General features: G+C 35.5%; 3 protein-coding genes across 9 annotated transcripts in view; all 3 read left to right on the top strand.

Annotated features, from left to right (window-relative positions):
- The window catches only part of ttyh2 (tweety family member 2), a 63,579-nt gene extending 61,179 nt beyond the window's left edge, over positions 1 to 2,400 (top strand). For all 6 annotated transcript variants that reach the window (XM_084134656.1, XM_084134654.1, XM_084134652.1 and 3 more), the window contains one exon: positions 155 to 2,400. In XM_084134656.1, coding sequence (XP_083990782.1) covers positions 155 to 235 — 81 coding nt within the window. In that variant the 3' untranslated portion in view covers positions 236 to 2,400. The remainder of the gene's footprint in view (positions 1 to 154) is intronic.
- Positions 2,401 to 3,175: 775 nt separating this feature from the next.
- Positions 3,176 to 11,261, top strand: dnai2b (dynein, axonemal, intermediate chain 2b). Its single transcript, XM_084135643.1, has 13 exons — positions 3,176 to 3,226; positions 4,354 to 4,541; positions 4,717 to 4,878; positions 5,035 to 5,165; positions 5,806 to 5,948; positions 6,049 to 6,162; positions 6,521 to 6,660; positions 6,775 to 6,897; positions 6,991 to 7,214; positions 8,229 to 8,364; positions 8,477 to 8,623; positions 9,633 to 9,857; positions 10,454 to 11,261. The coding sequence occupies exons 2-13, from the start codon at positions 4,359 to 4,361 to the stop codon at positions 10,541 to 10,543; spliced, it is 1,818 nt and encodes a 605-aa protein (XP_083991769.1). The 5' UTR covers positions 3,176 to 3,226; positions 4,354 to 4,358; the 3' UTR covers positions 10,544 to 11,261.
- A 1,716-nt stretch (positions 11,262 to 12,977) lies between these two features.
- The window catches only part of kif19 (kinesin family member 19), a 37,428-nt gene continuing 29,834 nt past the window's right edge, over positions 12,978 to 20,571 (top strand). For both annotated transcript variants that reach the window (XM_084134179.1, XM_084134178.1), the window contains exons 1-2: positions 12,978 to 13,278; positions 15,906 to 15,986. In XM_084134179.1, the coding sequence (XP_083990305.1) occupies positions 13,240 to 13,278; positions 15,906 to 15,986 (120 nt within the window). In that variant the 5' untranslated portion in view covers positions 12,978 to 13,239. The remainder of the gene's footprint in view (positions 13,279 to 15,905; positions 15,987 to 20,571) is intronic.

Below are 20,571 nucleotides of genomic sequence, written 5' to 3'. Positions count from 1 at the left end.
TGGAAACAAGCTACCATAGTAAACATTTGTAGTCCACAACAAACACAAAAAGTGTAGTTCATTTTCATTTCACTCTTGAAAAATAGTCGTCGTTTGCTTTAATTGTCATCTAGATAGTGTGAGTTTGTGACTCCTTTGTTGCTGTTCTCCCCAGTACTCTCCAACCATGAGAGCCACCTACCTCTCCATGACCGAAGACCAGATCAGACACTTTGGGGAGGATTTCCGAGCGTAGCACTGATCCGTTTTCTTCCGCCATGCACACGTTTTGTCTGGTGTGACTCTTTACACGCCGGAAATATGGACGCATGGAAAACACTCACGCCAGCATGTGTGCGCATCTTTATTTGTGTTACAGGACCACAGTTTGAGAGGAGAACATGATTTTAGAAGCACTCTGTGTGTGTCCATATGGGTGCGTGCATGTATGTGTGTGTTTGTCGATTATTCTGATGGTGCAATGCATCTTTTCCCTCACTACTGACACATTTGTGAGTTTCAGAAATATCCTCTCTCTAATAATCTTTTATTTGTATGTTTACATCATATTTTTCATCAAATAGACTGTTGGTCTTCCCTATTGCCTTTCAAGTGCAGAAACTGTTCAGTGTGGGTTACAAAAACTATTTTGGACCCACTTTATATTAAGTGTCTTTAACTACTATGTACTAACATTTAAATGATTCATTTGATGCAATGCACTTATTGTGTACGTCAATTTTTGCATTGTATTTATTTAAATACCTGCATGAAATTGCATCTGTTGTTAATTTCTGTAATTACATCTATTACACTGTTGACCCTTTGCATACCCCTTAAACCTACCTTTAAACCTAACTATACCACAAAACCTGTCCCAATACGTATCCGTATCCCACCTCAGAAGCAGCAAAAGTGTTGTGCAATACAACATGAGCACAATAAGTACATGGTACCTAACAATCAGTGTTATTTTAGTAGTATTTACTATTTAGGTTACACGTTATTTTAAGGTGTCCTTGTTACGGTGTAATTATACAATTTAGTACCGAGTAATATTAATTAGCTACATGTACTTAGTATATAATTAGGTTTAGGGTTAGTTGCTTATAACTATGCTTAAATTACTGTTTGTAACTACATGTAACAGGGACACTGTAAAATAAACTGTTACCATTATTTACATATTATTAATTTATATAATAGTATACCGGTATTTATATACTATTATTATTTTACTTGTAATTTTAGTTAACTAACAAGTCTGCTAAAAAAAGTATTATAAAAATATATATATATATATAATACATACAGTAGTACATAGAAGTTAAAGACACCTAATATTAAGTAGGACCCTTTCTTCTTCTTCTTTTTTTTTTTTTTTTTTTTTGGACCAGAGTACATAACCTTCTAAAGGTTACCCATTTTTCATATTAAAGTTTGTACATATAAGTGTGGACACTGGTTGAAGTATCAATATTCTGTCCATTGGACATATAGTCCTACATGGTGTACAGCATTGCTAGTGTCAACATAGTAACCCTTTGCTAGGTACTTTTCTAAGCAATTGTTGCTCGTGAAAAGTTGTCTTACGTTTTTTAGCTACTGTGCAGTGTGAACTTCATGAACATGTCATCACTTTTTATGATGGCTAACTGTACAGATACTAATGCCTTTTATCTTATTTTGAAGTGAATATTTTGTTTTCTAAATGTCTTATGTGCCAAGAATGGAAGCATGTTTTGTGCCTCTAAAGCCTTTGTTTTCATTCCCTTTCATTGCTTTATTCAGTGAGTTCCCACTTTGTATTAGCAGGGATGGGACAAAGAGGGGGAATAAAAGCTTTTCTGTTTGTTTTATTCATAGAGGCATCTTAAAGCACAACATGATCACTTTGGGTTTATAGTGACCAAACACAGTCACTTTGTACCACAAATTATGTTTCTAACATCCAGAGAGATTTTCACTTCATTTCCAGCAAGCACAAATGAGAGGTAATTTTACCTGGAACTTCAAATCTCAGACCTTCTTTTCGTACCAAGTGTAGAAAGCACACTGAGCCAACTTTCTCCCATGCTGCAATGCATATGCTTTGAATTAACCTTTTGACCAGCTGTAAATAACCTGTATGGTAACAGATGCTGTGTGATTATTTGTATTTCTTTGCTCCATTCTTGTGTGCCATTCTCAGTATATTGTTTGATAAAATCAGCTACTTGGACAGATGCTTGTACACCGTGTCCTCGTTTGAGATTGATGGTGGCTTCCAATCTGGTTTATTGCATATAGTGTTTTTAAAACAACTGATTTTAATAATTGGGGTGCATGAATAACACTGTTGCAGACAGTGAGGTGGTGCTTGATTTCTGTCTAACTTAGAGGACAGAAACATGGATATAATAAAAACCATTTTGAACTGAATTGAGTGTCATTTGAGTGAAAACTTTTATTTTGGAATGTATGTAACATTTATATACAAGCACATGGCTTGGCAAATGGGGCAGTTTTTCAAACTAAATGGGGGGAAATGTTACTTTCCATTTGGGACTATTTGGGGCTTTGCAAATGTAAACCTCAAAACGATTATAAAACTACAAAAAATGTAAATGATGGTGTACAAGAGTATCAAACCGTTTTACAAGTGTTAATACATTTTTATTACATGACAACTTTAATAATAGGCTATCTTGTCCTGTGAATACAGTTCAATGTTATGGTAAGATCTGTCTTATATAGCTAACATTTGTTTTTGGACTAAATAAGGCAGCTGAGATTTAGCCACAAATATGCCTCGCTTAAAACTAAATGAATGATAATGAAATAATAAACTGAAACTGTTTATTTAACCCCTCTTATGTTCCGCATAATTCCTGAAAAATAGTTTTAATGGTGCTTTTCTCATTGAACCCTATGAGTGTTGTTACATGGCGCTCTCTACTGGCCCTGTTGTCGAACTTCAGTAGAAGAGCAGAAAGCCTGAGGTAAAACAAAACAGTCAACTATGTTCATCTCATATGCGAGTGAAACATTATAAAATAGCGCATTTATATCTACGTGTAAGTTACAAATCTAAGTAGCATTAGTTGCTATTAGTATTTATTACCATTGATATTATTAGCACTATTAAAGAGAGTAAAAGTATGCATGCAAACGTGACGTCACTTGCGCCACCGCTGCTAGGTTACGGTAAACTACAGACCAGTGAACCACTAAAACCATCGAAACCCAGAAAGCGTCACAAAATCAGGTAATATTAAATATATGTCTTATTTTGAAAGAGTTTAACTTTAAAAGGCTGCCTGTCATATACTGATACGTGTACTGTTCTGGAAGTCTTTCCAAAACTTTTGACACAGCTTTAGACCTTATGATATGGGTGTGCTGATGTTTGGTTGGACTTCCCTAACAGTAACAGTAACGTTAACCCAGCTGACACAGGAGACGTTCTCACTCAGAACTTTGGCTAACATTCTCTGGCAAGGTTCTCTCAAGGTTAAGAACTAAAGTTCTTCTAGCAACGCCAATAGAACGTTCGTTTAAAGTTCTGTAACGTCATCAAAACATTAGCACAAAAATGTCATGGAACGTTTTTCTGAAGCATTTTAGTTGGGCGTTCGATTAATGTTCTTTTAAACGTACACAAGATACATTTAAAAGTAACGTTCCCATAATACTTTCAAAATGATATAATAGAGAAAAAAATCCCAAGAATTTTTTTTTTTAAACATTTTTCAGAAATTGTGTTTTTGTAACTTAGCAAAACGTTACTACAACTACAGAAAAGGAAAGAGAGGGAGGTGAGGTGCTCCTATCATAAATGATGCTGATCAGATTTTATTTCGTTTTTTTGTCTAGTTTAGTAAGGTAATCTTTGGTGACCAGCTTAGTATTATAATCTAAAATACTTCACTGTAAAACATTTAAGTGTTTTCATCATTGCAACATAAAATGTTTGTTTTCAGAGTTTCAGCTTGATTTTCTCATCAGTAAGTGGGTGTGACATATAATTACTCCAAAACTAATTTAATCCAAAAATATTAAATCTTTATGTATAATAATTATAGAAACATTCATGGCTACATTAATTGGTGTCATTTGTATTATAATAATAATAATAATAACCACCAGCTTGGTTTTGTCATCAGTAAGTGGGTGTGACATACTATAATTCCTCTCAAACTATTTCAGCTAATTGAGGAAATGTAAGGCATATTAGTATATATATTTTTTTTATTAATTTGTCACCCCACTGGACATTGAAAATTAACTAGTGAAAACAAAACATTTACCCTATAATTTTTAACCCACAATTTGTTAAAATGTATACAAATGCACATTTGATCATGAAAATCTTGTAACTTTTCTTACCTTTAGCTAAGATGGAGATTGTGTACGTGTACACAAAAAAGCGCAGTGAGTTTGGCCGCCAGTGTAACTTTTCAGACCGTCCGGCTGAGCTGCATGTGGACATTCTGCCTGACCCTTCCCTCGCTGCAAACTTCACCGTGAGAGATCCGTGTAATGTCTCCATGCAGTGCGCAGAGGAAATGTCAGAGCATGAGGTGAGACCAGCGTTTAACAGCAACAAATCCCATGAACACAAGATCCTGATCCTGTTTTTTTTTTTTTTTAAACAACTGTACATTCAGAAAATGTAATATTAGAGTTACAATATTTTCATATAGAAATTAGTTTCAATCATAGTCAGAATTGACATGAAATTCTTATCCTGTTTAGGTGAACACAGAGCGCTTTGAATCAGAGTCACGAGGAATAAACCATGTGGAAGGAGGGTGGCCGAAAGATCTCAATCCAGAGGACGTGGAGGCGACCATCCGCTACAGGAAGAAAGTGGAGAAGGATGAACACTATCAGAACACGATTATGCAGATTGCTGGTGTGCGTGCCTTAAATTAACCATGAATTATTATATTTGAGACGAGAAATTATGTGCTGGGCTTATATTTAAACCTGTATTGCGAGCTTCCTCTCAGAAGAAGACATGTTTTTGACTTCTTTATTAAAACAAAGAGTTTCCACTTTTGCCCATTGCAGCTCATGGAACACTGTAGCAAGCAGAACAACGCCATTAACATCTACCAGGACTTTTTTGATGATGAAGTCGAGGAAGAGGTGGTGGAGGAATCAGAGGAAGAGCCATCAGCGAAGACAATCAATGTCTTCAGGTGACCACACTGATAAGAGCAATATCAGCCAGGTCACTTGCACAAGTTTTGTGAATGAATAAAACATTTTCTCTTTTCAACAGATTTTTAGGCCTTTTTGGGTAAATACTGTGCTCACTTAAACATTTATATATAAGTAGAAATGTTTCTTAAAGGGATAGTTCACCCAAAAAAGAAAATTCTGTCATTACTCACCCTCATGTTGTTCCACTTTCGTTCATCTTCGAAACACAAATGAAGGTCTTTGATGAAATATGAGAGCTTTCTGTCCTTCCATTGACAGCTATGCAACTATGACTTTGATGCTTCAAAAAGTTCATAAAGAGATCTTAAAAATAATCCATATGAATTGAGCGGTTTAGTCCAAATTTTCTGAAGAGACACGATCGCTTTATATGATGAACAGATTGATTTTAGGCTTTTATTCACATTTAAACATTCATCAACTCACACATTAGTTGTGGTAAACGGAAGCTCAAGCATCCTCGCTTAACGTGCGAGAACCAGTGAGGTTCATTCTTGAGTTAAGCAGCACATTTGAGCTTACACACACACTACTGTTCAACTGTACAAAACTTAAGAGACATTACTATTGAGTCATATAGTACTTAATAATTCGGGTATCTGTGCGTTTTTCTAGAGACCCAAATGAAGTGAAGCGCACAGCCACAAGTTTATCCTGGCACCCCGATGGTAACCATAAACTTGCTGTCGCCTACTCTTCCCTGGAGTTTCAGAAAGCCCCCGATGACATGAGCTTCGACTCCTACATATGGGACATTGGTATGCCATAAAAAAAACAGCATTTTTCTGTGATATAAATGAGTCGCCACACTTAGAAAGGACAAACAATATTGAAAAAAAAAAATCTTTTCACCTTCAGAAAATCACAATAAACCTGAGATGACCCTGAAACCTGTATGTCCACTTGTTTGTCTGGAGTACAACCCAAAAGATTCACACATTCTCGTTGGGGGAAGCTACAATGGACAAATTGGTAGGTTTTAGCGCCTGAATTTTTCTATTCCAGCTACCAAAACACTTATGACCATATGAACTCTTTCAGTGGCTTAATTAGATTGGCCTCAGTCGCTCTGGGCATTTTTAGTTCTCAATAAATTATGGTTAATGGGAAAAAAGTATCTTTGACCTTGTCTGAGTAGTGTTTGATGGATGTGTGTGTTTTGTAAAGTCCAATGGCTGAACTAATTGCCTTTGGCATTGAATGCATAGTTGAAATTAGTATGTACTTTGGAATGGCATCTGTAGATGTCATTGTGTAATTTTACACAAATGTCTTTGTTTGTTTTTGTAAAAATGATGCATGACCACCGTGTTGTTTACCCTGTTACCAGCGTACTGGGACACACGCAAAGGCAGCCAGCCAGTAGAGATGTCCACCATCGAACACAGCCATAGAGATCCTGTCTACAAAGTCATCTGGCTGCAGTCGAAGACAGGCATGGACATCTTCTCAGCTTCTACAGATGGTCAGGTCTGTGTGCAATGACACATAAGTCCAAAAATAAAGAAATAAACCACACAATATGTCATTGAGACTTGCATTGCAGTCCTCAGAGATAAAATATACTCATGCATCTGACACCAGGTGCTGTGGTGGGACATTCGTAAGCTGAGTGAGCCCACTGAGAGACTCGTGCTGGACCCCAGTAAGAAGTGGAATCTTGATAATGCCCTTGGTGCAGTTTCACTGGAGTTTGAGACCACTATGGTAAGACCAGTTCTTATTTTTTTTGGCCCAGTGCAAGAAGAAACCTTGTGGAAACAGATGTTCTTAAACATCCTTTGTTTTTGATTACACAAGCCTACTAAGTTCATGGTGGGCACAGAGCAGGGTCTTGTGGTTTCATGCAATCGCAAAGCAAAAACCCCAGCTGAGAAGATTGTATGCACATACAGCGGACACCTTGGTCCCATTTACGCCCTGCAGAGGAACCCGTTTTTTCCTAAGAACTTCCTGACCGTGGCTGACTGGACCGCGCGCATCTGGTCAGAGGACATCAAGGAGTCCTCCATTATGTGGACCAAGTAACTTATGTTTCGTTGTTCAAATACAGCATTACAAAAGTAATTCTCTGTTCAATTTTGGGGAAAATATCAGTTTTATGTACACTACCAGTCAAAAGTTTGGGGTCAGTAAGACTTTTTTATTATTATTATTATTTTTTTTTTAAGAAGTTAATATTTCTCCTTAGCAACAACACATTAAATTGATCAAAAGCAACAGTAAAGACTTTTACATTGTTCCAGAAGAGTTCCTTTTGAAATGAATACTGTTCTTTATTTATACTGTAATTAAAACTTTCTATTCGGCAAAGAATTCTGAAAAAATAATAATAATTATAATATCACAGTTTCCACAAAAATATTAAGCAGCAGCACAACTGTTTTCAACATTGAGAATAATAAGAAATGTTTCTTGAGCATCAAATCAGCATTTTAGAGTAATTTCTGAAGGATCATGTGACTGAAGACTGGAGTAATGATGCTGAAAATTCAGCTTTGACATCTAAGGAATTAAAACATAAGCTAAATTAGAAAACAGTTATTTTAAATTGTAATAATATTTCACAATATGATTGTTTCTCAGTTTTATTTTAGTGTCATTGAGATACTGGTATAATTTGTATTATTTTGAATTAGATTTTATGTTTATATTTCCATTTTCATTTTAATTTCAGTTTAAGTTTTTATGTTTTTTTTTATTATTTATAATATTTTAGTATTCATTTTTATTGTGGCAACTAGCTGAAATATATATATATATAAAAAAATAATATATATATATATATTTATTTATTATTATTTTTATTTTTTTTATTTTTTCAGTTAACATCTTATGGTTTTAGTTTTAGTTATCATAATAACCCTGCTGTTTTTACTGTATTTTTTTATCAAATAAATGCAGCCTTTGTGAGCTTGGTGATATTTCTTTCAAAAACATAAAAAAATAATAATAATCTTGCCGACCCCAAATTATTAGTTTAGATGTTTGGTAAAACTTGCACAGGTGCCAGTAATTCTAATCTATTATTTCTCCAGGTATCACATGGCTCATCTGTTAGATGGCTGTTGGAGTCCAGTCAGACCCTCAGTCTTCTTCACAGTAAAGATGGACGGCACCCTGGACGTGTGGGACATCTTGTTTAAACAGAACGACCCCACTCTCAGCCTCAAAGTTGGTGCTTAGTGTCTCCTCCTTGTACTGAAACCATCTCACAGTTCAACATTTCAGCGTTATCTGTTTGAGGAAATATTCCCAATGTGTGTATGTTTTTTCTCTCACACAGGTTTGTGATGAAGCCCTGTACAGCATCCGGGTGCAAGATAACGGCCGTTACCTGGGCTGTGGCTCTCAGCTGGGAACCACCACACTGCTGGAGATTTCATCAGGCCTGTGCACACTGCAGAAGAACGAGAAAGCCCTGGTCTCAGAGGTGAGACACAAACACACCTGAACACGTAAGGTTTGTTCATGTTTTTGAACGAAGTCTCTTATGCTTACAAAGCCTGCATTCATTTGATAAAAAATACTGTAAAGTAATGTTGTAATATTAAAAGGTAATTTATTCAAGTGATGGCAAAGCATCATTACTCCAGTCTTCAGTGTCACATGATTCTTCAGAAATCATTCTAATATGAAGAAACATTTCTTATTATTATCAAAACAGCTGTGCTGCTTGATAAACCCATGACACATTAATTTAGATTATTTGATGAAGAGAAAGATCAAAAGAACAACATTTAGTCTTGGTCTTGGTAACACTTTACAATAAGGTTTCGTTTGTTAACATTAGTTAATGCATTAACCAACATGAACTAACCTTGAGCAATATATTCTTCTTATTATTAATATATTCTATATTCTCATTTATTAACCTTTGGTAATGTTAGTTAATAAAAATGTTCATGTAGTTCACAGTGCATTAACTAATGTTAACAGATACAACTTTATATATATATATATATATATATTTTTTTTTTTTTTTTTTTTTTTTTTTTTAATTTTAAAAAAAAATTTTTTATTGTAGATAGTTTAAAAGTTTAAAGCTATTAAAATCTGGGTAAAACTTTATTTTGCAGTGTCCTTGTTACATATGTTACATGTACTTACCATAGTAATAACAGTAAATTATGCAGAATTACATGCAACTAAACCCTCAATCAAATCCTAATCATACCCTAACCCTATAGTAAGTACATGTTGTTAATTAATATTACTCAGTACTTAAATGTATAATTACATTGCAACAATGACACCTTAAAATAAAGTATAACCAAAATCTGTAATATAAAAACAACTAGAATGATTGCTCTTTTTTAAAGTATTTTCAATAATTATCCTAGGGGAAAGAAAAAATGGGTGTAAAAATAATTTTGTATTTACTGTACATCCATCTGTCATAGACTGGACTTGTGGGGTGTCTTTTCCCTTGATTTTTGCAGATGTTTGAACGCGAGACCAAGCGGGAGAAGATTCTGGAAGCTCGGCACAGAGAGATGCGCCTGAAGGAACGCAGCCGCTCCGAGCAGAGCCGTGAGGACGAGGCCAAAGAGGCGGATGGGGAGGAGAGCACTGAGGAGCTGGTGGCCCGTGCAGAGACGGAGTTCTTCCACATGTTGGAAGCCGAGAAGACGAAAGAGAGGAATGAGGAGAAAGAAAGAGATATGGTCAAGGATGTTCTGCTTCTAACATGTTTATGATTTTATGTTTTTGAGCTTCAGGTCTGGCGTCTGAAAGCTTTAATCGAGGTTTTTAAACACACATCTGTGTGTTTTTGATGGGTGTTGTCATATGTGTGTGTTTCAGAACGGCCTGTCGAATGAAACTGCCCCCCTTTGTGGAGCTTAAACAAATTGTACCCCATGTTTGGACTGTTGCTCCAATAAGATAAGGGTCCTGAACGCTATATATAACCCTGTTAGCTGGGGTGAAAACGCTCTATTGTGAAAGACAAAGAAAGAAAAATCAATAAAGTCTACTTTGTCTGTAACCAGAATGCTTTATGCTCCCCCGTGATTGGTGAGGAGGCATTTGAGCTTGTGAGACCATCAGAAGTGTATTGCTATAGGCCCATCTACTCAAAGGCTCATGTGATTAATGGTTTTGGCCTTTTCAAGGACCTAAGTTATTTGAAAATAAAGAGGGGTTTATAATTAGGTTTGTTTTTAGTGTCTCATGTGATTTCTGCAGGAAATGAATTTTGTCTGGTCGCATAGTTTCTGATCTGTCTTTTCTAAGATGATTTGTTTTTCATTCCCTGCAGGAGAAAGGTGTGTGTGAAGAGAAAGATTTCCAGGAGGAGCATGAAACGAATGGTGTCGCTTCCTTTACAAGAAGAGAAATCTCTCTGTAGACTGTGAACACAGAGCTGAGGCTGCTTGCATCAACTGTGCTTAGACTAGTCTTATAAGTTAGTCATCAAGCCAGTCATATAAAGAGGTAGATTGGTCTGATTTGAATCTGATTAGCCCAAACTAATTACTTGTTGGTCAGGCTAGTTCTTAAGTCTTAACTTAGCGGCTAGGTTTATGCAACTGGTTTCCACGGGTCTCACACTGAAACGCTGTTCATATCCCATTTTACTTTCATAATGTGATGTATTTCAATGGATATTCAATGAGAAAAAAATATAATATCATAGAATTTATTTATCATGAATTGACTGGATTGTGTAAAGTGGGTGTTACATACCAGAATGGAGTCAGGCGGTCATTCCGAGGTTTGAAAAGTTTGAATTTTGAGAAAATGTGCACTGATGAATTGTTCAGGGACTATGCTTTGAAATTATATGTATTGTGAAAAGTGCTATACAAACAAACATGACGACTTGCAGGAATGTGCATTAAGAATTCACTATAAGGAATAAATGCAGCTGACTGTTCTTATGTTATATCATAAAGTGTCTAATTAAATACATTGTGTTGGATAATTACATTTTATTTAAATATGCATGATTGTTGCAATTAGTCCAACACTTGTCAGTGTTGTTTCTGATTTTACACTCATGTTTTATATCCTCAAAACAGCACCAGATTATGTTGTCTGAAATGGAAGAGCTGTAAAACTGTTATAATAACGACATCATTTTTGTAATAAAATATTTACAAATTTCCATAATTTGTGTCACTACCTTGAGAGTATCTATTCTATTATGAATACTATTTCCAGTTCTGAAATAATAATAATATTTTTATTAGTAGTAGTATTAGTTTTATTTGTAAAATTTGTAATTTGTGGAGAATTAAGAAAAATAAATGGATGTCAGGGTCATAGAAACGTTCTGGGTTATGATAAAACTAAGTCTTAATAAAAGGCTGACATTCTAGAATTATAAATATAACGTAAAAAAACAGTGAACTGTGTTATAATTATTTAAAAAATGTAACCTTATATAAAATAAAATTATATAACTCCCGTACAATTTGTTTATATTAATACATAATATTATTATTTATATATTATTATTAATGAATATATATATATATATATATATATATATATATATATATATATATATATATATATATTATTAATTAATACTTTAATTTATCGAATTAAAATGTTAAAGGGGTCATATAATGTCATTTTTGTACAAGCTAATATGATTCTTTAGGGTCTAAATTAAAAGTTTGTAATATACTTTAATTAAAAATTCTCATTAGTATTGTAAGAAAACACTCATTTTACCTGGTCAAAAACAGCTCTGTTTTCAGCACGCCGTTTCAGTGCATGTGTCTTTAAATGATAATGAGCTTTGCTCACCCCGCCCCTCTGTTCTGTGCGTACACCGTTTAAAATAATAATACAAAAACCATAACGCGTTGTTCATTATAAACGTGGGATTATGAATTATATTGAGAACGTCGTACATAGAAAACATGCCATAATGTACCCTGAGTGTAAAAATAGCCACATTCATCGTGAAGCCTGCAAGCTATTTGCAAAGATTAATATAAAGATTAATATAAAGGTCAATAAAACGTTACACTCACTTGTTCTTCTGGAGGTTCAGCAGGAACATGAATAGTTGGTACTGATCCTTTTTTGTGGAGCAGCTTCTTAGCAAAAACAGCTTTATACTGACCCTCGTTTGTAACGTTAAAGCAGTCTCGAGTCTGGTGAAATGATTCGGGCAAACATGACAGCATTGACGTTGATCGTGGGGAATATTCCCTTCGAAAACAAACTCAGCCACTGCGTCTTCAGATGTACGGATTTAGAAACATCATCAATATGACTGCTGTGTTCGTTATTACACCCAAGAACAGAACACCACAATCGTTAGACGCCATTCTGCTCAGCACTCCAGCTATCAACAATGAACGCGCCGATCGGCGCGTGCTATGATTGACAGCTCGCTCACGAGGGCGCGAGGGTGGGTCTGTGTTTGAAACGCTGCTGTCAATCAGCCATCGTGGGAGGGGCGTCGATATTGTGACGTCACAATATCGAACAGCTTGATTTGAGACAGGAGGAAAAATATAAGAAGATTAAAAAAAAAAAACACTGGATGGATTTTTATCATTTTATGATGGTTGTGTACAGGCACTGCCAACACACATTTCAGTACAATCAACTTCTAAAAGTGCATGTACCATTATATGACCCCTTTAAAGATTTGACATCAAGCGACAGTATGGAATGAAGCTGCAGTTCCAGGCCTGACCAGCAGGTTTCGCTGTTGCCTCAGAGTCGGAGAATTCCTGCCCACCTGAGTGAAGCATCAGCCGCGGTGGATGACGAGCGAGTGCGCACTGCACTACTGCTCATCTCATCTCTAGGGACATCACAAACACAACACACACAGACACATACACACGCTCACTCACGGGTTTACTGTGGGTGGAGAGACACACATCCTGCTCAGACATGGACCTGACGGTCTCCACGGCCCGTGTTTGATCGTTCGGTGTGTTTTCTATACTCGTCGAGAGAGAGAGAAGCGCAGGTGAACTGTTAGATGAACCATGAGCTCGCGGCGTCTGTGCTCTCTTCTTCACGCGACGCGCATGTTTTAGTTTACACATAAACGTCCCGCAAAACATTACGATGAAGGACACTGCGGAATCAAAGGATCAGCAGCTGACAGTAAGTCCACTGACTTCTTATTTTCCTGCACTTCTGTCTAGTAACGTTAGAGTTTGTAAACTGTGTTCAGCCAAAAATGTGTAGGCTGTGTATTCATGTAGATTATCCCATGTAGAGTCTGTATTTACTGTACATATTGTGGTCGTATGTGTTCAGCTGTTGTTTTATACATTTTTCAACCTATAATAATAATAATAATATGTGTATATTATTATGTAAGCTATTGTATGTAGGGTATAGCATTGCATTCTGATACACTTGTGTAGTTTGCGTGTGTGTGTGTGTGTGTTTATTATGAAACATGGCTTATATGTTATGTGTATGTTTTATCATTACAGTTTTTAGACTGTGCTGCAAGTTATTGTTTAGGCCTATACAGTACAGGTCAAAAGTTTGGAAAGAAGAAGTCTCTTATATTCATCAAGCCTTCATTTATTTGATCAAAATACCATAACTGTTATATGGTTAACTATTATTACAATTTAAAATAATGGTTTTCTGTTTTAATATACTTTAAATTATAATGTATTTTTGTGATACAAAGCTGAATTTTCATCAGCCATTACTCCAGTCTTGGAAACAGTTATGCTGCTTAATATTTATTATGGAACATGTGATACTTTTTTCAGGATTTATTGATGAATAAAAAGTTAAAAAGAACAGCATTTATTCAAAATATAAATCTTTGCTAACAATATAAATCTTTACTTTGACTTTTTGTCAATTTAACACGTCCTTGCTGAATAAAAGTATTCATTTATTTAAACCCACACTTTTGTACTGACCCCGAACTTTTGAATGGTAGTGTCGATTGTTACAAAAGATTTATATTTTACACAAATGCTGTTCTTTTTTTTTTACTTTTTATTCATCATAGAATCCTGAAAAAAGTATCACAGGTTATAGAAAAAAATATTAAGCAGCACAACTGTTTACAACATTGGATTATATAGTTTTTTTTTTTTTTTTTAGCTTATATTGAGAGACTATATAAAGTATTTGTACTTACTTTAACTATTTTTAAACGTATTTATGTATTACACCACATGACCATTTACAATGATCTACTGAGGCAATAGATATGACTTAATAGATATGGTGACCAGTTATAGAAACTTAGAAATATATTATTTTCATTTACTACAATCTTAACCTAATGTCTTGAATCGATGTTGTTAAAAAAAAGAGTTAATGCATGCATTATGCATTAACTATGCATAGTATGCATACCTCATGCAAATGTGTGGTAGACATACATTATTGAATATACACAAATGTATATATAGAAACAAACAAGTGACTATAGAATTGAATAAAATCTACATTTCATTCTCTGACAGCCTGTCCACTTAAAACCCCAGGACTGATTTCAATCTGACAGTCTACACTTGTTATATTTAGATTCTCTGAGAGCTTAATACCTGTTTTCTAGTGATCTTTTGCCCCCTCTCTCAATAATTCACAGTGCAGTTTAAGTTCCCTTTCTCTTCTTCCACTGTAAGACATCATTTCAGTGCTTTAAGGAATGAAAATGTGGGACAGTTTTGTACATTTAGTCCAGATTCTCTATTATTATCAAATCAATAATAATGGAAAACAACTACTGCTGCTCTGTAAATCTGTGGCCTATATTTAGGTGGAGAAATTTTCTGTGGCTTTATGCAAGTATTCGCTGAAAGCAAACAACTACAGATACAGATACAAGATACAATAACAGAACAGGTTTAGCCGCATCCCATTAAGCATATTAAATCAGACAGCATTTATTGCTCTACAAGCAAGAATAGCCTCCAGCCATAATATTCATACTGCATAATTAACTACCTAGATTGCGCTGCACCATTGCCCTTCAGTGTTTATTTCAGTTGTGGACAGATGCATTTTCCTGCTGACTCAAACAGAGATGTTTATGAGAAATGTCCTTGAAATACAAATTAATGTGAAAATTGGGTTACACTTTATTTTAAGGTGTCTTTGTTACACTGTAATTATACATTTAAGTACTGAATGATATTAAGTAACTACATGTACTTACTATAGGTTTTGGTTTGGTTTAGGGTTAGTTACATGTAATTATGCATCATTTATAGTTATTACTATAGTAACTACATGTAACAAATGTAACAAAGACACTGTAAAATAAAGTGTTACCGAAAATTGTACTCGCATTAGATAATTGTATCCTGCTGCTACTATCTATTATTTCCCAAGGATACATAAAGATTATATTATATAGAGTGACCATTAAGCCACATGCTGTTAAATTTGTATTAATTTCACTGCATTAGACACAAAACATTACTCAACATCTAGAAAGTGTTCTCTAAGTCTTTTTATGAACAGTATATCAATTATTTTATCATTTAAAACAACGATAATATATATATAAATATATATGAAAAAAACAACACATTTTTTTTTTTTATATTTACCTGGAAAGTGTGCTTGTGCTAATTTATTTTTCCTCAATGTCGTCTTGTTGTTGGATTTTGGTGTGTGTGTTTTAAATAAATGGCATTTGATGTAATATTTTATTGAATGCAATGACATTCATACATTTTAAGTGTAGCTTTTGGGTTCAAATACTTTCTGAGGCCAGAGCATTACCTTTCTTTCTTATTTTCCAGGTGGCCCTGCGAGTTCGGCCATTGAGTGATGCTGAACTGGAGGAAGGAGCCACCATTATAGCCCACAAAGTGGATGACCAGGTCAGAGGAGACAGATCAATCAGTTATTGTGTGTGTGTATGTGTGTGTGTGTGTGTGTGTGTGTGTGTGTCTGTGTGGCACAAGGACAGCACCGCATGAAGAATATGCATAACTGCCTCAACATTTTTGGAAAGACGATTGCCTATATGTGTACCCATTGAGTACATTTTGTGTAATCAGTATAGATTTGCTTTGTGGTCTTTATGTGTTAATTGTGGTAGATATCTGTTGTTTTCAGTCAAGCTATTAAAATCCAGGTTCTGAAAAAAGCATTACTTTAATAAGTCCAGCACTCACATTATTCAGTAAAAAAAAAAAAACTTTTATCAGGTATGCATGATTTGTAGGTCAGGCACAGGCAGTCTCTTCCTGTCTAAGTGGGCGGTTTTTGGCCTGGCCAGAATAAAATGTGATGAAGGGCCAAATTTGCTGTTTATGCTATGCAAGACTAGTGCACGATACCATACTTCTATTAATGCATTTGTGGATTTAAAAATATAATGTTTAGGCTACATTTTATATAAGACAGGCTTAGATGGTGATGACAATGTCCAACAGAAGTCTTGTTCTAAAATTAGACAATGACTATGTCAATGTTATCCACAGGCTAGTTTAAGTGTCTCTAGAGCTGTAATGCACATATGCTAACCTGCTGTTATGGGTAAATAGGCCCAGTGTTAGTGAATGAGGCGAGTACAGTCACATATTCAATCTCAAGGGTCTGAGTCACAATGACAATTAGCCAATGCTGTGAGACCTCAGGACAGCATGACATTTCATTTACGGTACCCACGTCTGCAACAGCAGGATATCATTATAATTATTTGAACCCATTTAAATCTGAGCTTGGATTGATTAATAGTTATAATTATTGTTGTATTTGCTGGCAGATGTCAGACAGGGTGACATTAATTTGAGTTAAACTTAGAAGAATATAAAGTGCTACTGAAATTCATAGAGCGTGACTCTAGCAATACCAAGGATTGATCCATTTGAAATGTATGACTGGATCATGTGAATATATGTTGCTTTGGTTAAAATTATCTGGAAAAAGAATAAATGTAAATACTTTTAGCAGAACTTGATGCTAATTATATGACAGATTTCATTAGAATTCGCTGTGCTAATGATACTCTAACAGTCACAGAAATACACAACAGTAACACCTACAAATATTGGGTTATATATTACACTTTAACTATATGAATACATTTATATGAATATGTTTTGATATTTAAATAATTAATTCAATTTCAAAATGAAATTTTCTTTTATGTTTTTTTTTTTAATCCACTATGTTTCAATGCATGATGGTATTGTCTTCAAAACACATTATGTTGTTGTATTTACCTGCAATGTACTGTAGCATGTTAGCAAGTTGTTGGTGGTTGCTAGATGCTAACTTGAAATGGTTGTCCTCTGTGGCCACTGGTTGTCATTGATGTTGTTGAGTGTCTAACGTTGAGGTCCATCATGGAGGTCATGTTTACGTTCAAGCACTTGGACTTAACAATGCAAACTGGTTATACAAGGGCTGATGGGATTAGTAGCATAGAGAGAAAGGTTTTGATGCTGTGCATTGTTTGTGCAGCCATCCCCCTAAATAGGAAAGAGAGAACAAGACTGCCAGTATACACACGCTCAAATTCACACACGCATGTTTGCTGGTGACCAGCAAGACCAGTTCGTGCTGGTCTAAGCTAATAAGTAATTATCCAAATTCGCTGACAAATCAAACTAAGCACCCTTCTTATCTGTTTGTGCCCAACACGCCATATGGCAGCACCATCTACGAGTAGGCGTAGGCGTGTTTTTACTAGTGTTGTCAATGTTGTTTTCTTCCCTTGATGGCAGACACTCGTGGAAGAGTAAACCTTAAGAGGATGAGCTCACCGACAGGGGCTTTGGGTGGCTTAGACAGCAGCCATCTGCTCTTCTGTACTTCCAACCACCTGACGGCTGTAGGATCATGCCAGTGTTGGTGCCAACATGTCATTCAAAGATAAATCTGATGGGTGCATAATGTTCACATAGCTAATACATGTGCATTGGCTTCTTTCATTAGTCAAGTACAAGCGCTTGATTTAATGTCATCTGGATTGCTTGTGCAAATCCTGTGCTAATTCTCTATTATGACATAGCAATAGACTTGGACAAATTGGTATTCATTAACCTCTCCACATTAGTGTGTGGGTCAGCATTAGTGTGTGGTTTAAATAATTTACCAAGACACCAACGCACTCCGTTCTCCTTAAGGTAAGGTGCTTGCAATGACGTCTGTGTGTTACCAGACATACACTGTATACCGATTGGTTCGTGCGAGACTCTCATTCATACATAAACACATGATCAGGAGGCAGAACCTTGCCGTAACCTCTCCTTACCTGTGTGTCATTATACATTGATGATACATATCAATTAGGCAACTCGGCACCTTGTCGGTCTACACAGCGACTTCAGTAGCATTACACTAGGGTTGTCACGATACCAACATTTGAGTAGTCAGTAGTACCAGTACCAGTAACATTTTGTGGTTCGTCTCGGTACCAGAGCAAAAACTGTTGAATTAAGTAATTTTGTTTCCCGTTTTGTCTTGTCCATTGGTTTTCACTGTCAATCATCGCAGTTTCTGATTCAATCACGCATTGAAATACAGTTGTCAATCCAGAAACTTTGCAGTGTACTTAGCAGAATGAAAAACTAAACTTGTATCCAGATTGTGAATTCGTAATAAACAGAAAGCAAGAGAAGAGCCTCCCTTTATAATCACTAAGGCTGTACCGGTACCGGTATGTTTGACAACCCTGCATTACGCTTTTTTAATAAAAGTTGGATGTATGTTAATGTTAATCAAAGCATCCCTCTACTAAACCTCAGAATGCAGATAAACATTGACGACCGCCTGTGACATGAGCCATAACTCTCTTATAATCGCATAAGCTCATTATGAAGCAGAAGCGATTAAAGCTTCATCTTCAGCTTTATTGTTCTGCTGCTTGTTATTGGTGAGACGGTTTTGTTTTTCTGTGTTTAGCCTGATGTGTCACACGAGCTGTGTATTTTTTTGATTCTTTTTGACCGAATAGAAATGTTAATGTAAAATGTTAAAGGTAAACTTTCTCTCAACAGTTATGTATTGATTGTAAATTAATTGTTTGATTCCATCTGAAGTGAAGTGCTGAAGTGCTATTAATATTCACTGAATTAAAAAATGTTCAATTATGAAGTTTTAGTAAAAGTATAAAATAATTAAAATAACAGAAGTGTTTATTTTATTACTTTTATTCAGTAAGGATTAGAAGTTTAAAAGTGATAGTAAAGACATTTATAATGTTTCTATTTCAAATACATACATTTCTATGCATCAAGGAATTGTGAAAAAAGGATCACAGTTTACACTTTCTACAAAAATATTAAGCAGCACAACATTTATAATAAGAAATGTTTCTTAAGCACCAAATCATGATTTCTGAAGGATCATGTGACACTGAAGAATGGAGAAATTATGCTGAAAATTCAGCTTCATCACAAATAAATTACTTTTTAGAAAATAGTCATTTTAAATTGTAAAAATATTTAACAATATTACTGTTTTTAATGTATGTTTGATCAAGCAAATTCGAGTAACCAAGTTGGTGACGAGCATAAGATATATCTTTCAAAAACATAAAAATTACTGACCACAAACTTTTAACATCACTGCTGTTTATGCTATATTTTGTTGCATATAAATGATTCAATATGATTCTTCCTTGTGCCCATATACTGTATATATATATATATATATTTTTTTTTATAGCTATATCGCACAGCCCTACTTGTCATCACTTTGAGTGTCTTAAACTTCTCAGCATTTGTCATAAATTCTGCTGGTTTGATGCGTCATGTAAAAGGTACAGTATTGTGCATAACTGACAGAAACTGGCAGCAGGAAGTGTTGCAGGAAGTCCAAAAATCACTGTGACCGTAATTACACACTCAGACAACACACTGGCAGTGAATGAGACTTGGATGTGTTGTTGGATGTGTCTCCCGTTGTTTTTAAAGGCCGTTAACTGTTCTGCTCACTAGCGTGTCTGATTTCCCCCTCAATCCCACCAGCAGTGGGCTGTGCCCTGTCACCATGACAACCCACAGACAAGGTCAAGGCCATTGTTCCTTTTCCTTTACTCGTCCCCCTTTCACGAAAGAACGTAAGTGCTGATGGACTTGAAGGATGTAGGGTCTTCTTAGGATGCGCTCTAACAAAAACAGCTAGTTATTCTGATCAAATGCACTTGTTACACAGGTTCATTTGTAGACTAACCATTGGCTCTTGAAAAATCTGTATTGATAGTACAATATTTACCCATGATGCATCTCTTTTAGGTTAGCACAGGTGGCTTGGACACCGTTCCCTCTACAAAGAAAAGAAAGAAGTGAGAGGAAGAATAGACCTCAGAGTTTCCCTTAAAAGACCTTGGCGGGTAAACAAAGCCCTGCATTCATCCGAGCTCGTACCTGATAACGTGGCAAATTCCCTCCATTGTGCACAACAAAGCCGCCGCTTTGGCCCTTCTGTATTCAGTTTCTGCCATCTTTCTCC

This window comes from Abramis brama (genome assembly GCF_963993115.1).
Source record: "Abramis brama genome assembly, chromosome: 14".
NCBI lineage: Eukaryota > Metazoa > Chordata > Actinopteri > Cypriniformes > Leuciscidae > Abramis > Abramis brama.
Note: the sequence above shows the minus strand (reverse complement) of the source record. Positions and strands in the feature narration are given on the sequence as shown.

What these genes read in the sequence shown, in the direction of transcription:
- dnai2b (XM_084135643.1), top strand. Translation starts at nt 4,359, where the DNA reads ATGGAGATTGTGTACGTGTACACAAAAAAGCGCAGTGAGTTTGGCCGC. An exon ending in CAGCTTCTACAGATGGTCAG is followed by an intron (nt 6,661 to 6,774) that starts GTCTGTGTGCAA and finishes ATCTGACACCAG; the next exon opens with GTGCTGTGGTGGGACATTCG. An exon ending in TGGAGTTTGAGACCACTATG is followed by an intron (nt 6,898 to 6,990) that starts GTAAGACCAGTT and finishes TGATTACACAAG; the next exon opens with CCTACTAAGTTCATGGTGGG.